General features: G+C 46.4%; 7 protein-coding genes across 7 annotated transcripts; 3 read left to right on the top strand and 4 right to left on the bottom strand.

Moving 5' to 3' along the window:
• Nucleotides 1-147: 147 nt before the first annotated feature.
• Nucleotides 148-2,358, bottom strand: DHR2 (RNA helicase; the record flags this gene model as incomplete). The annotated part of the gene is made up of 1 exon (XM_022820839.1): nt 148-2,358. The coding sequence occupies one exon, from the start codon at nt 2,356-2,358 to the stop codon at nt 148-150; it is 2,211 nt and encodes a 736-aa protein (XP_022677262.1).
• Nucleotides 2,359-3,141: 783 nt separating this feature from the next.
• On the top strand, nt 3,142-4,617 carry AEP1 (Aep1p; the record flags this gene model as incomplete). Its single annotated transcript, XM_022820838.1, has 1 exon — nt 3,142-4,617. The coding sequence occupies one exon, from the start codon at nt 3,142-3,144 to the stop codon at nt 4,615-4,617; it is 1,476 nt and encodes a 491-aa protein (XP_022677261.1).
• Nucleotides 4,618-4,954: 337 nt separating this feature from the next.
• On the top strand, nt 4,955-6,358 carry KAR5 (Kar5p; the record flags this gene model as incomplete). Its single annotated transcript, XM_022820837.1, has 1 exon — nt 4,955-6,358. One exon carries the CDS (start codon nt 4,955-4,957, stop codon nt 6,356-6,358), a length of 1,404 nt encoding a protein of 467 aa, XP_022677260.1.
• Nucleotides 6,359-6,647: 289 nt separating this feature from the next.
• Nucleotides 6,648-7,820, bottom strand: JLP1 (sulfonate dioxygenase; the record flags this gene model as incomplete). Its single annotated transcript, XM_022820836.1, has 1 exon — nt 6,648-7,820. The coding sequence occupies one exon, from the start codon at nt 7,818-7,820 to the stop codon at nt 6,648-6,650; it is 1,173 nt and encodes a 390-aa protein (XP_022677259.1).
• Nucleotides 7,821-8,400: 580 nt separating this feature from the next.
• Nucleotides 8,401-9,576, bottom strand: VMA5 (H(+)-transporting V1 sector ATPase subunit C; the record flags this gene model as incomplete). The annotated part of the gene is made up of 1 exon (XM_022820835.1): nt 8,401-9,576. One exon carries the CDS (start codon nt 9,574-9,576, stop codon nt 8,401-8,403), a length of 1,176 nt encoding a protein of 391 aa, XP_022677258.1.
• A 564-nt stretch (nt 9,577-10,140) lies between these two features.
• On the bottom strand, nt 10,141-11,771 carry TEF4 (translation elongation factor EF1B gamma; the record flags this gene model as incomplete). Its single annotated transcript, XM_022820834.1, has 2 exons — nt 10,141-11,180; nt 11,558-11,771. The coding sequence occupies 2 exons, from the start codon at nt 11,769-11,771 to the stop codon at nt 10,141-10,143; spliced, it is 1,254 nt and encodes a 417-aa protein (XP_022677257.1).
• Nucleotides 11,772-13,043: 1,272 nt separating this feature from the next.
• Nucleotides 13,044-14,363, top strand: RRP14 (ribosome biosynthesis protein RRP14; the record flags this gene model as incomplete). Its single annotated transcript, XM_022820833.1, has 1 exon — nt 13,044-14,363. One exon carries the CDS (start codon nt 13,044-13,046, stop codon nt 14,361-14,363), a length of 1,320 nt encoding a protein of 439 aa, XP_022677256.1.
• Between the last annotated feature and the right edge of the window lie 262 nt (nt 14,364-14,625).

Genomic DNA, 14,625 nt, shown 5'->3' with positions numbered 1-14,625 from the left:
CCAGTCCCTGGCACTGGCACTGGCACTGGTACTTCTTTTGTCCCTTGGCCCTGGCACTTGGCCCTGGCACTTGTCCCTAAGCCCAGGGTCCAAGCCAAGACCCAAGACAACGGCCTCTGGCCCTTGTCCTTGGCCCTTGTCCCCTGTCTACCGGGTACCCTGCTTCAGCACCCCCGACGCGACCTCCTGCAACCACGCCAGCTCGATCCGCGACACAGACCGCGCGTACCCCTTCGTCGTGAACACGTGCTCGATGTACAGAATCGCAGAGCACGTGACGTCGCTCATGAAGAGCATCGACGAAGGGTGGATCGCGATGGTCTCGCCCGTGGGGGTCGTGCGGAACGACTTGTCCGGCATCCCGATCGCCGTGTTCTTGACGAAGCCGCGCAAGAAACACTTGAGCACCTGCGCAACGTCCAGGGTTCGATCCTCGTCGTACTCTTTACTTACATTACCCTTGACCTTGTACAGCCTCTCGACGTACGACAGCAACTGCTGTCGCACTTTGATCACGTTCTTGAAGCCTCGCTGCGACAAGCACAGGCGCTTGCACCACTCTTGGCGCTCGCCAGCGCTCGCCAGCGACTCGTACGCCTCATACAACTCCTTGAGCATCAGTAGATCCCCGTACCGTGTCCCCAAGGGGCACACGGCCCGTCTTCTCTCGTTCACCTCGTCCCGCTCTTCGGGCATCGGGTTCAACACTAAATTCTCAACACTCAAACATGCAACAATGTCCACCACCGCATCCAACACGTCTCTTTCTTGCGCTTCCAAAAGCACAGCACTGAGGTGCGGTGCTAGCGGTAGCAATGCCATCTTGCGACCCAATTCCGTGATCTTGCCCGCATCGTCCAACGCTTGCAATTCGTACAACTCTTTCAACGCACTCACAATCGCCTCGCGCCCTGGATGCTCCAGCCACGACCAGTTCACCACGTCTTGCACACCGTACTGCTTCAACATGAGGATCGGCGACGTGATCTCGCTTCGCGTGATCTCAGATTCAGACTGCGCTGGGAGCCTCTCGTAGTCCTTCTCGGTGAAAAGACGGAAACACTTACCTGCACTCTCTCTACCGGCACGACCAGCCCTCTGCGCCACACTCGCCTTCGATACCGGCACGGTAAGCAACGTCGCAAGCCCTAGCTGGTGTCTCCACACTTTCACCTTACGTAGCCCGCAATCCACCACATACTTCACACCGGGAATCGTCACAGAGGTTTCCGCAATATTCGTCGCCAAAACCACTTTACGACGGAACCCCTTCAAGGGCTCGAACACTCTCGCTTGCTCCCGTGGCGCGAGTGCAGCGTACAATGGGAACGCCTGGATCCGGGGCACCGTCCGGTCCAAAACAGGCGAGATCTTGTTCAAAATAGATACTGCCTTGTCGATCTCTTCTTGCCCCGGCAAGAAACACAATATGTCACCACCGCTGCTGCCACTGCCGCCGCTAATAATGCCCTCACTGCTGTTCAATTGCACCGCAGCACGAACCACCGCATCCACTATGTCATCGCACGCCCGTGGCAAGTAGAACCGCTCCACTGGGAACTTACGGCCCTCCACAAATAGCACAGGCGCCTCATCGAAAAATCGGCTGAACAAATCCGCTTGAAGCGTCGCAGACATCACCACCACCTTCAAATCAGGACGCTTCCCGCGCTGGAGCTCCCGCAAGAACCCCAAAATTAAGTCCGTCAACACCGTACGCTCGTGAGCTTCGTCAATCACCACACACTTGTACCCTGACAAGTTCTTGTCCAACATCAATTCCCGGATTAACATACCGTCTGTCAAGTACTTGAGCCGTGTCCGGCCCTTGTGGCTCTTGTTGTCGAATCTAACCGAGTACCCGACCTCTTGGCCCAACTGAACCCCGTGTTCCTGAGCCACACGTGTCGCTAAGTTGATCGCTGCCACTCTTCTGGGCTGCGTCACCGCTATCGCTCCTCCTGCTTTTCCACCACTGCCACTACCGTTGCCCAAAACTTCGTCCATCAAAAATTGCGGGATCTGCGTCGACTTACCAGAACCAGTCTCACCAATAAGCACCGTCACAGGGTTAGATCTTATGTGCGACATGATCCTTTCGCGGTTCTGAAACACGGGCAAACTCTCACGTACCTTCAACAACCTCGCTGCCCTTGTCTTCAACTCTTGTCTTGAAACATGCTGATTAACCTCATCATCATCATCATCATCATCAGCAGCATCGCTAGCACCACTTTTTGCTCCTTTCTCTTCGAAATACACAACTGCTGGTTGACGAGCCGTCTTGTCAACCGCACGGAACCCGCGTTTCTTGACCTCTTTGCCCTGTGTTCTTGCAGTTGTCTTGGCTTTGGCCATTGTTCCAGAAACTCTTTGATTCAAAAACACACACCTTCTACTAGGACACACCTTCTACTTGAACACACAGACAGATACTCCTATACCTGGGGTATCCTGTCAACAAAACAAATGGTCCAGTATCCCTCTATCCAGGACTTTTATACTCTTTATTTCTTCCTCATCTCATCTCATCTCATCTCATCTCATCGCTTCTTTCTCATCTCGATGAGCTTTTCCATGTCCGCTTTCCTTTTTTCTAGTGAAAAATTATGGTAGAAAATTTTCAGCTCATCGCGAACCAACAAGCAGTGGGGAAAGAGACCACTAGCGAACGTTTCCAGCCTGTCTTGGGGCCTTAATTCGTGCCGAGGAATGGTCAATTGCATGGGTTGAGGGCTCGGGGTCTTGTAGCCGCGTTTCATGCACTATCTTTGGTCGTCTTTTTCAAAGTCCGAAACTTGAATTTCAATGAACAATTGGCCTGGGCCAATTGTTCATTGCGTAGCTATATATCTGCCAATCTATATAAGTATATATACGAACCACGAATCAGAGGCCCGATGACCTTGTAGTAACTCCCAAAGATCCACTTTATTCCCCCCCTTTTTTCCCCCACCAGGTGTGTGTGTGTACCATTTCCAAAAGAACAATATTATATATATATAATTTATATCGATTCAAAAAGACCATACTTCAACTTGGAACAGTAGTGACAAACATCCAAAACCCAACAATCAAGCCTCCAAAAGGAATCGCAAGAACACTACCGGTATTCAATCAGGCTAGTAGTATCCCTAAACTATGCTCTCGAAAGCAGCTAATAGACTCCAGCCGGTGAAATCGGTGACTATTCCGAAGAATAAATTTCGCTTGGATTTGAACAATGAAGACGGCTTGCAAAAGTGGCCTGAATACATCGTCCCAAACGCCAATAAACTCGTGCACCCGTTCTACCGGACTCCAAACCCAACAGAACGCACAATTCTATGCATAGACGAGAAGTCTCCCCAGCTTTTCAACGGACATGCGGTCCTACCGGCGTTCATGAAAGACCCAATAACTCGTGAACTCACGCTGGTAGAGTCCAAGATAAGCTTCGGCACAGTGAAGGACGTTTCCAAGTGGGTCAATAAGATTTATAGACAATCCCAGACTAATGATCAAAACAAGGTGTTGATATTCGAAGATATTCCTGCGAACACCGTGAGAGAATCGAGGTTGGATACCAAATCGCCATTGGTGGTTGAACTCGACAGGTTCCTCGATTCGCACCCAGAGATTTCTATTGAATCGCTCGACAGCGAACTAAGTAGAATGTTCATCTTCAAAAAAGCCCGCCAAGTCGTGTACCTCGACGAAGTGTTGCTCCACATCTTGCAAAGAGATACCTTGACGTCGTCCCAATGGAACTCGGTCTTAAAAGTTTTGCCCAAGTATGCGGGCAAGGAAATCGACGACACATCAATGATCACAATGCTAATAGCTGAGTGGGTGCTTGTGGGCCGCAAACTGTTTGGTGATGAAACTGTATGCAACAGTTCTGAGATGCTTTGGCAAGAGATTCAACAAATAAGCGAATCTTTGAACAAGGACATTTGCAACAAATTCACTATAAAAGAGCTAAACGTCTTGCTTGATCTTTTCCTAGACGCACAAAACCTGGAACTTTCTCGCGCTATGCTCGACAAGTTGGCACTTCGCCACAACGCGATGCCGTCGTTGCCCTTGGCCGAAAAGTACATGACATTTATCGATGCTTCGCTAGACACACAAGTTGATAGAAAGACAAAGCTGTACTACATGCATATACTTGCACCAGTGTTCTCATCCCACCTCACAAGTACCATGGCAACGATACTACTCCCATACTGTGTCCACCAAGCGGAAGTGTTCGCCCTGTTCGACCTAGCCCTAAAATCGAAGTACGCTGAAGAAATCTTGCCAATTATAACGACTCAATTCATCCTACGGTTAAGCCAACTCAAGGAATCACAGATCGACAACAGTCTCAACATATCTACACTATACAATAGGCTCAAGATCCACTATAACAATGCTGGGAAAATTCCCCAGAGCTCTGTGTTCGCGTTGGTGGTAGCACTTGTAGCCAATTCCAACTTCAGGGCCATTATTACACTACTGCAAGAGCAGACCATCGAAGACATATCGAAAGCCATAGAACTAGTGGAGAAACAATCCGTCGTGCTAGACACGTTCGGGTTCAGAGAAGCTGATAAAAACGATCTGCTAAGCTACTTGCAAAACTCATGTCAATAGAAAAGCAGAATAGACCTTTCCCACGTACGGTTGTACCAAAAAAAAAAAAAAACAGCCAACCACGAAGACGATGACGACCTCTAACCACCGTATATGTATATACCTACGCAAAAGCATAATGCACATGCCATATTCCATTTGATTTTTCAACTCTTATACCACTCTGCTTTTACTATTGTATGTTTCAAGAGTGTTTCATCTTTTAACCTTCCTACCTACTTATATAAGAGGCCAGTCTTAGATCGACAAACAACAACAGAATTATTCGGGAGAACCCCTACTTACTATACAGGGAGCCAGCCAGCTGCGCAATGACGACTCTGAGGTCCCAAAACTGATGCATTTCCTAATCAATATACTCATCATCCAGCTTTTCCCCTTCGTATCAGCACAATTGGTAGCGCAAATCTCACAATTACGACAAGATGCTATAACGTATCCACATATATCGGCCATATCGCAGCAGTACATTCAGAATAAGTTCCCTATCAAGTCGCAATCAAACTGTCTCAGGGATGCGCTCAAACCTTTTCTAGAGATATGCATGGTACATGGAGTTGAGTCTGTGGAAACAGAACTCCGAGTGAAAACTGCGATCCAGCTTTCTGTGTGCGAGTTTGAAGCCTCAGGACTGACTAGCTACCCTCCAGAATGCTCTGGTATCCTTCACGATGATTCTAGCGGTAGTAGTGACACTGGAATTGACGTTGTGCAGTGTGTCGCCGAGCTCGAATCTTCTCCACAATGGTGGACCACTTACAGTGGAAATTACCAAAACCTCCCGCAAATATGCATGGAAAACTCGCTACCCTTTGAGAAGGAACAGCTGCTGGATCTCTTCTTGAACATCACAGATATGTATGCGCAATTCCAATCAGACGTAATGAAGCAATGGCTGCTGTTTAGCTCGAATCTCGAACACGAAAGCAAGAATAACTTGAACAATATTCACAACATGTTCGATAGCTTCATAGATCATTTAAGGGAAGCTGCGAACCAAAATGAACGTGAGATGGAGCAAGAGAGGAAGAACTTCTCTGCTTCTATGAGTAGCGATATGTCCCAACTGAGATCCCAAATCCTAGAGACTTTTAAAGATTTAGAATCAAATTACATGGAACAGTACCAAGAAAAGACGGAACAGAGTATACTGGACCTGGACAGCGTTCTATCGAATCTGGTGCGTGTGACAAAAGAGAAGCACGACATAGTTCATGACGAGTTAAACCAAGCCCAAGAAGAATCGTTCCATTTGGTATACCAATTCAATCGACTCATGCACGAGACAGTGATCCCATTGCTCACAGAAGACCTGCTTCCGACAGTGAATGAGATATCTAGCAGCATTACAAATAACCTGGAACATGCCAACGAAGAAGTATCGAGAAAGCTGGACGGGTGGTCGCGTACCCTTGATGACAGATTTGCGCAAATAGACAAGAGTGCTGCGCAATCTTTAGAAAGGGCGGAGCAAATGGAGGCAAGCATGGAGAAGCTGGATAGTCTCTTGGATAAGTCGCTTAGGGGCCTCAGGAGTGTATTCTCCGTGATGAATTTTGTCATGAAGCGTCAGATGCTCATTGTATGTGCGATACAAGTGGTGTTTCGCAGGTATATCACGCTGAAAATGTACTTATGCGCCATCTCAGTGTTTGCTACGGCACTGGTCGGCTCAAGAGCGGGCAAGATGGCCTCAATAATATTCCAATCCACCAGACCACCGAAATGGCTACAGCAGTAGTAGGGTTTTTATACTGAATTCTTTCTTCTATTAAAATTTTGCACACGGTAATCTGTCTTTCTTTTACATAATAACTCAAACCAAAGCAGCAGCAGCAGCAGCAGCAGCAGCAGCAGCAGCTACACACAATAGACACTACTACACAAGTCAAGCCAATGTGTGTTCATTGTATTGGCAAATAAGAGCAGACACGAGACTCGCCAGCGGTAATACTCATAACGTTCGTTTAACCATAAGAAGAGAAGAGAAGAGGAAAAAACAAAAAACATGCCTTGAGACATTGCTCTCCTCAGTACTTGCGGCTTGGGTATCCTCTGTATTCATCGTCCTCGTCAGTGTGTGGGTAGTAAGTTGGGTCGTTCAAGTACTTCAAGTCTTCAACAGGTCTCTCAGCCTGTGGAGTAATTCTGACGTTGTGTCTGGTGACAGGGTCCTCCCAATCGACAATGGCAGAGTGCTGAGTTCTTCTGTTGTCCCAGATGGCCACGGTACCTGGTTCCCACTTGGCACGCAATTGCAAGTCGTGGCCAGACTCGATGATACCGTACAAAAAGTCCAATAGGTGAGAAGACTCGCCGCTCTTCAACTCAACAATCTTCCGCGAAAAGGCCCTGTTCACAAACAAACACTTCTTCTTCAACACAGGGTGCACTCTAACCAATGGGTGGATGTGCGTCACGGGCGCTCTTCTCTGGATACTACCGTTCGCCTTGGAACTGAACGCCTGCTCCTTCGAAGAGTGAATGACGTGCAACGTACTCAAGAATTCCTGGAAGTGTGGGGACAAACGTTCATACGCTTCAATGGTATCGGCAAACAACGTATCACCGCCGGACTCAGGACCTTCCAACTGCGCAAAGAAAGTGTAAGATGGAGGCTGCAGCTCGTAGGACACATCCGTGTGGAAAGAAACAGAAGAAGCAGCGTCTTGGAACACTCTGTCAAACTCTTTACGGTCTGGACGTCTGAAAGTGATGTGCAAGTGAGGATGGCCCTCTGGCGCACCAGAAGTCTGGTGGATGTGCAATTTCCCAAAGTGTCTGCCGTAATCCTCAGCATAACCTGGACCTTGGTCGACAAAATCCTGGTCTCTTAACACAACAACACCTCTCTGGGCCACAAGCAAAGCCAATTCGTCCTTGGCAGCATCGCTAAGCTTCGTCAATTGAAGCCCACGAATCTCGGTACCGAGCTTGGGAGTAATAGGCTTCAACGATGTCTTCCCGTTCAGCAAGTTGGGGAACGATGGATCAGCTCTCAATGCTGGGTCCTCGTACTTGAAGAATTCCAATGGAGGATACTTCTGGCGTGGATCCCAAGTGGGCAAAAACTCGGGATGCTTCGCCTTCTGTCTGTAAGCCTTGGCAATCCTCAACACACCGTCACTGCCAACCTCATCCTGGCCCGCATAGAAGTGTGTGTCGAAGTTCCCATATACAACTGGTGCAATATCAACTGGCATTTTTTATTTAGTATATCTAATACTGTGTGGAGTATCCTCTGGATTAGTCCTTGTAGAGATACTTCCTTGTACCGGGAACTACAAATTAACTATTACAACGGTGTCATCTTGAGCCTGGTGTATGCCAATGGGCATCTCTTTTATACCTTTACTTACACCTCCAGCTTACGTATGCCAGCAAGCCACAGGCCAAGACTATTCTTATTAGACATGTTACACAATATACACATTACACATAGAACACACACACAACAGACAATGGCCATCGAACGCCGCGTTTTCCGGAAACCAGGTGCAACTGGCCTGCTCATCCATTAGTAACTAGTACCAGCTAAATTCCGAAACTGTCGCACCATTGCCAGCCTTGTCTGTCATCGGTATCTCCGGCCTTGAGTCATGAAGATCCGGTTTCTGAGTCTCCAGAAGTCTTTGAACAGACCAAAAGACCAGAAGACTCACCAAGTCACAGGAAGACAGGGCGATTGTAGAGTGGCAGTGGTTAGTCTAGATAAGGGAGGTTAGGTAAGTAGGTAGATACGTAGTAGTAGTAGATAGGTAGGTAGGTAGATACATAATGCATTCACTGTGGAAGCTGAATCGGGTACAAGACAAAGGGTTCGTACTCGGTGTCGACAAGCGAGGCGTACTCGTGCAAGGAGGAGTCGTTACGGTTGATTTTGCCTCGCTTGTCCTTGGAGAAGGCATTGCCGGCTAGATAGCTGAACTGCTCGATAAGCTCTGTCTTACAAGCCGAGAGTTGCTTTGGAGGAACGGCGATGATCTTGATGAGGAAGAAAGGTGGGAGACCGTAACGTAGGACGCTTTCGACGTAGACACGGAGGGCCTTGATGTGGAGCCAGTTGACGAAGACGTCCTGGAAGGCGGTCTTGACGAGACGGATCAACTGGACGCGCAAGGATTGTTCCTCGCTTGCTGCAGTGTCGTGCTCTTGCTTCAACTTTTTGATGAACTCTTCGGAGTAGGCGAAGTCACGTGGGATGTACTTGCGTTCACGGCATGCGTTCTGGAAGTCCTGCTGGTACTTCTTGAACAAGTGGACGTTGTAGAGGATGAACTCGTCGTCCTGCTTGAGGATGGATGCGGAGCCGGGCACCACTTTCTCTGCGAGGGACTCGTAGCTTTTTTCGAAGTCGTGTTTCAAGTTCTTGGGCACTGCGACTAGCACGGTGGTCAAGTACTCGCTGTCTAGGATGAAGTCCTCGGCCTTGACGATGTCGTGCAAGGATCTGACGGAGAGGTCGCCTGTTTTCTTTCTTTCTGCTGCGGCCAAGTTGGACTTGGCGTTGTTGTAGTTGGAATAAGTCGCGCGCACATCTGCGTCCAACTGGAAGGATTCGATGGACAAGTCGTGGATCAACTCTTTCATGGACTTGTCGAGCTTGAACTTGCGGGAGTCCCATTGGAAATGGGTCAGGTACTCGGGGATTGACTGCTTGTTGATGGTGATGGAGGAGACTTGAGTGTCTGTTAAGGCGTGCAAGATTTCGACGATTTTCTGCAACGATGAGTATATTTGCGAGTCAATCTTGGCCAATTCCTCGCTCTGCAACACTAGCGAGTCCAATGAACCGATCTTGAAGTCTGGAATTGGGAACTCGGCTACGTAGCTGCGCCCATTTATCAATCCTGTTTCTAGCCATGTTGAAACGTCTGTTTCTGGATTTTGCGACGGTCTGGCGTTCTCAGGCAACGAAACGATAATGAAATCCTTGGCTGTATACAATGCTGTGCTCATGGTGATTCGATTGCGGTCCGTTATCCCTTGCTAAGGCCCTTTAATTGCCTTTTTCGCACCGCCCCTATCTCTATCTATCTTTTCACCATATGGGTATATCTATATATTTTGTATATCGTTTGTTAAAGGTTTTTAAAGATTTGAAAAATTCATGCCAGAAACCTTTAAAACGAGATAGAGCGAATATCATGCGAGCGTGGAGCATGGAGCATGGAGCAATCAACATCCAACATTGAGTGTGGGAAGAGACACAGTTTATATAGAGGCAACCTATACCAGGACACAGGATGTACTAGGACCCAGGATATACCAGGACCCAGGATGTACTAGACCCAGGATATTGGGCAGACTCTGATGTATCATAAATTTGAGCCATGTTAGAAGCTATACGTAAATTAATTATACAATGGGGGGAGACAGGTCTAGCTAGGAGTCATAGAGACTTCCCAGGGTCTAAACGCTGTGAGAAAGGGAAATATATGAAAGAAAGAAAGATCGTTAAAAATTAGATTTTGAGGGCGACAACGACACGTTGATGTGTTTTATAGACTATCAATCACCACTCTATTTCAAGACCTTACCGTCAACAATTTCCTTGTTTTCGCCGTTGACAACGACTGGCTTGTCCCAAGCCCACATGTTGTTGATGAATTCCTTGTCTTCCTCCTTGGTTGGGTCCAACTTGGTGTAAGAGTAGGATTCCCAGTCTGGAGCAACATCAAAGGCTGGGGCGTAGTCTTGGCCACGGACCATGACAGCACCGACAATACCGTTGTTGTTGTTTTCACCGTAGACGACTAGACAACCGAACATGTACTTGACGGAAGCAGACAATCTGTTGAAGAAACCACCAACCAAGTTGTTGGACATGAAAGTCAAAGTCAACTCGTCGTTGTACTTGTAGTCAACTCTGTAGATGGAGTATTCTTCAGGGTTGTAGTGTTCCCAGAACCATGGCAAAGCAACTGGTCTTGTGTCTTCGTTGGAGTAGGTTCTCTTCCATTCGTCCAAAGAGAAGGTAGACTTACCCAAAAGTTCCAATGGGTGCTTTGGCTTCTTTGGTTGTTCAGCTGGGGCAGCGTCAGCGTCGGCAGCAGCAGCTGGCTTAGCTTCCTTCTTTGGTTGTTCCTTCTTTGGTTGTTCCTTCTTTTCCTTCTTTGGTGGAGTGTACTTGATAGCTTCTTCAACAAATTCGGTCTTGGAGAAGTATTCAGCAACAATTGGAGAAGCAGCAACGGTCTTGAACCATCTGACAATGGCTGGGTGGTCAGCTCTCCACTTGGCATCCATCAAAGTGGCGAAACCAGCAGTGAAAACACCAGCAGCGAACAAGTCAGCCAAGGTGATTCTTTCGTCAACCAAGTAGGTGTAGTTCTTCAATCTAGCTTCGTAGACAGCAGAGATGGAAGCCAACTTTTCCAAGTTGGTGTCAACGACCTTCTTGTTGTATGGAACTCTACCGGTGATAGGCATGATAGCACCGAATAGAGAGGTTGGGAAGTCAGAGTTGGATAGAGAAACCCACTTCAAGATTTCAGCTTCTTCCTTGGCGTTCTTACCCAAAAGAGCGGCCTTGAATTCTTCATCTTCGGATAGGTTGACGACTGTTCAATATATTAAAAGACAAACCCACACCAAATATACTTGGTGCAGATATGAAATAAATGAGTTGTTAGTATTAGGAAATAAAACCAATTGATATCAACGGTCGTGGATAAACTCTTATTTTTTGTCCTCTTCTCCCCTAGGATCAAACTTTAGTGTTTTCTGTTACTTCAATGTCAGAGTATACATTTTCGACACGTGTGTGTTACCATGTTATATTTTAACTTTTACCCATTCAGACAGGGATAACTGTATAATTGAAAGGTTCTCATCATTATCAAAGCAGAAAACACGTAAAGTTTCATCATCGGCGGAGATGAGGAAAGCATATGGTATCCAACTTCCGAGGAAAAAAAAAATTTATTTTTTGACATACAGTAATAAGCAATAGCAATAACTTCGTGCAACTTGAAACCGTTTTCACCAATGAAGGCTGGAGCCTTACCCAATGGGAAGGCCTTGGTGAACTTTTCGTCCTTGGATTTAGTGATGTCGACAACGTCAACGTCAATCTTCAAGTACTTGGCCAAAGCCAAGATCAACACACTTCTTGGAGAAGGTGGAAGCACGTACAAGGTATTTTGAGCCATCTTGAAAGCTGTGATTTCTTGAGGTTTGATGCAAAGAAAAATCAATCAATCCTTTGACACAATTGATACTAGTGATAAAGTGAGAAAGTACTATATACTGTCGGCGTCCTTTTTATAGGCAGCAGGCTGAAGATGGGAAAAAAAAAAAGAAGAATCAAATCAGTTCGTTACAAAAAAAAATTTTCTTTTGGTTCATTTTCTTTGGAAAAAAAAAAAAAAAAAATTCACTACCTCGACCCAGAAATCACAGTAGTCCTAGAACGACGACGACGACCACCACCACCTAATGGGACGCGCTCTGCTCTCTCTTCGCAAATCGTTCGCTGTGATTTGAATATTGAAGCGGTGAGGGCATGATTAGAGATTATCCGAATTCCAACAAAGGAACGTGGTCAAGCACCGGCACAATGGGGCTTACAACTGGGGTTCAAACATGACCTAGTTGCGGCCAATCGGCAACAACAAGGATTCGACGGCCCAGCCTGAGCCAACGTATACGCGCGCAATACAACGTTTTGATATTTCCAAACACCGGAGAAATAAGATAGGCCGGGTAACTTCAACCAGGATACACCGGCAAAACAACCACGTGACCTCCGTGGTATCAGAAAACAACCCACATAAGTGTGGGCCACCCGTTTGTTTGCGTTTCTGTTTCCCAAACTAATCAAATCACCCAGCCAAGAAGAAGTAAACTCCTACTTCAAGCCGCGGGATGTACCTTAAATCAATTTCTCCCAAACCAAGTGGTAAACCAAGTGGTAAACCAAGTGGAAAGTCTAATCCTTGTAAACTCACACCATCATCATCACTCTTACGCTTAGATTACCCCTTTCCGTAACCAATATGGCCCACTGCGGAACAAACCGAATAAACCTCCTTAAAAGTGGGTGGCACTTTCCTAGGTTCTTTTTTTTCTCTGTAGCCGCCATTTATATATTTTCCCGCTGAAGAAAGACATGGGCGGCAAAACTGGGGGAACAATGTTACCCGGACCGAATAGTTTTTATAAAAACAAAAAAATTTCCAAAAAGAGGCACGTGACTGCTAATCTAATCTTCTTTTTTTTTTTTTTTAATTTTTTAATTTTTTTTTTTTTTTTTTTCTTTCTGAAAATTTTCAGCTCATCGCATGGAAAGCCCAGAAGGGCTATAGCGTAGTTAACAGAAGCGTATAGTGAACTATTAACAATTAGATGGCGATGAGGTGAAGAGAAAGGAGACAAAAGAAGTAGTATAGCGGATTGGATTGAGTGAAAATAGCGAGAAAAACATGAGCAACTCGTTAGAAGAACGTTTGAAGAGCAATTCGAGCGCTTTTGAAGGGCTTTTGTCTCTAATTCCAGCGAAGTACTATTACGATGAGAAGACACAGGAACAATGGAAAGCGAAGAAGAAGAGCAAAGGCCAACTAAAGGAGGACAAGAAGGCGAAGCTAGATCCTGAGCAGCAAAATGAGGAGAGTGGGTCTGCTTTGGATGTGTTGAAGAAGAAGCAGGCGAGTGCGAAGCCGGTAGTTTTGCCTGGGCAAAGAAAGATGCCTGTTGAAGAGGAAGTAGAAGAGGAGGAGGAAGAGGAAGAGGAAGAGGAAGAAGAAGAAGAGGCTGAAGCAGATCAAGAAGCTTCTGAAGTCTCCGAAGTTGCGTCAGTTGGGGAGTCTGAGAGTATAACTGTTGTTTTCGATGATGATGGTAACCCAGTGGACGGGAACTCTAGTACTACAGAAACACCAAGCAAGGCTTCCAACAAGGAGTTGTCGAAGGAACAAGCGTTGAAGGAAGAGGCTTTAAAGAAGAAGAAGATGGAGGAATTGCGTTCAAAGCTACAGGAAAAGATTAAGGCTCTGAAAGAAAAGAGAAAAGCTCCAGGGACCAAGGTAGACGGTGCTCCAAGCTCCAGAGAGGCTATTCTTGCGCAAAGAAAGCGCAGACAGGAAGCCAGAGCTGCCAAGAAGCTAGATTCTGAGAATCCTGGTGATGTGTCTTCGGATGATAGTGGGGCGGATTCAGACTCAGACTCAGAAGTGGAAGATGGGCACGTTTCCAAGAAGCAGCGTCGTGGTGACGACGAGATCAGTGCGAAGGATGTTATGTTCCAAAGCATCGAATTTAGCGATGGGACCAAAGCAACATCGGATCTTTCTCACGTCAGAAAGGGCGAACGTAAGAAGGGCCCTGCTAAGAAGGACGTCAAGGCTCACTTGAGGCTCCTAGAGTCAAAGAAACAGTCTATAGAGTCCAAGGACGAGTTGGATCAGATAAAGATAAAGGAAAAAGAAAAATGGCAAAAGGCCATGCTACAAGCAGAGGGGATCAGACTAAGAGACGACGAGAAGCTCCTAAAGAAGGCGTTGAAGCGTAAGGAAGCCAAGAAACGTAAGTCTGCTATAGAATGGCGCGAACGTAAGCAAGTTGTGGAGAACACTGTAGCGGAAAGACAAAAGAGAAGAGAAGAGAATCTACAAATAAGAAAGGATAACAAGGGTAAGAAGAGGAGCAAACAACAAAAAATGAAGAGAAAGTTCAAAGGAACTGCCCACTTACCTAAAAGAGCCGGATTCGAAGGCCGTTTGAAGAGCGTAAAGAAGAAATAGATCGTTTTAGTTTTCCCTTTTATCACCTCTTTTTTTTCTCTTCTTCGGTTTTAACTTTTGCATCTCTATTCTTATGTACTAATACCCTTCATATATAAGAATATATTTCACACACACACATATATATAAATCAATCAAGAATGTAACAATGCATTAATGCCATCTCTATAGCCATATCCATCGCTAATCTAATGAACTTATACCAACTCTTCTTACCTGTAGAAAGTGAAGCTCTCTATCTGGTTTCTCCATCTCATCGCAT

This window comes from Kluyveromyces marxianus, chromosome 6, assembly GCF_001417885.1.
Source record: "Kluyveromyces marxianus DMKU3-1042 DNA, complete genome, chromosome 6".
Classification (NCBI taxonomy): Eukaryota; Fungi; Ascomycota; class Saccharomycetes; order Saccharomycetales; family Saccharomycetaceae; genus Kluyveromyces; species Kluyveromyces marxianus.
This window is presented reverse-complemented; position numbering and strand designations above follow the sequence as displayed.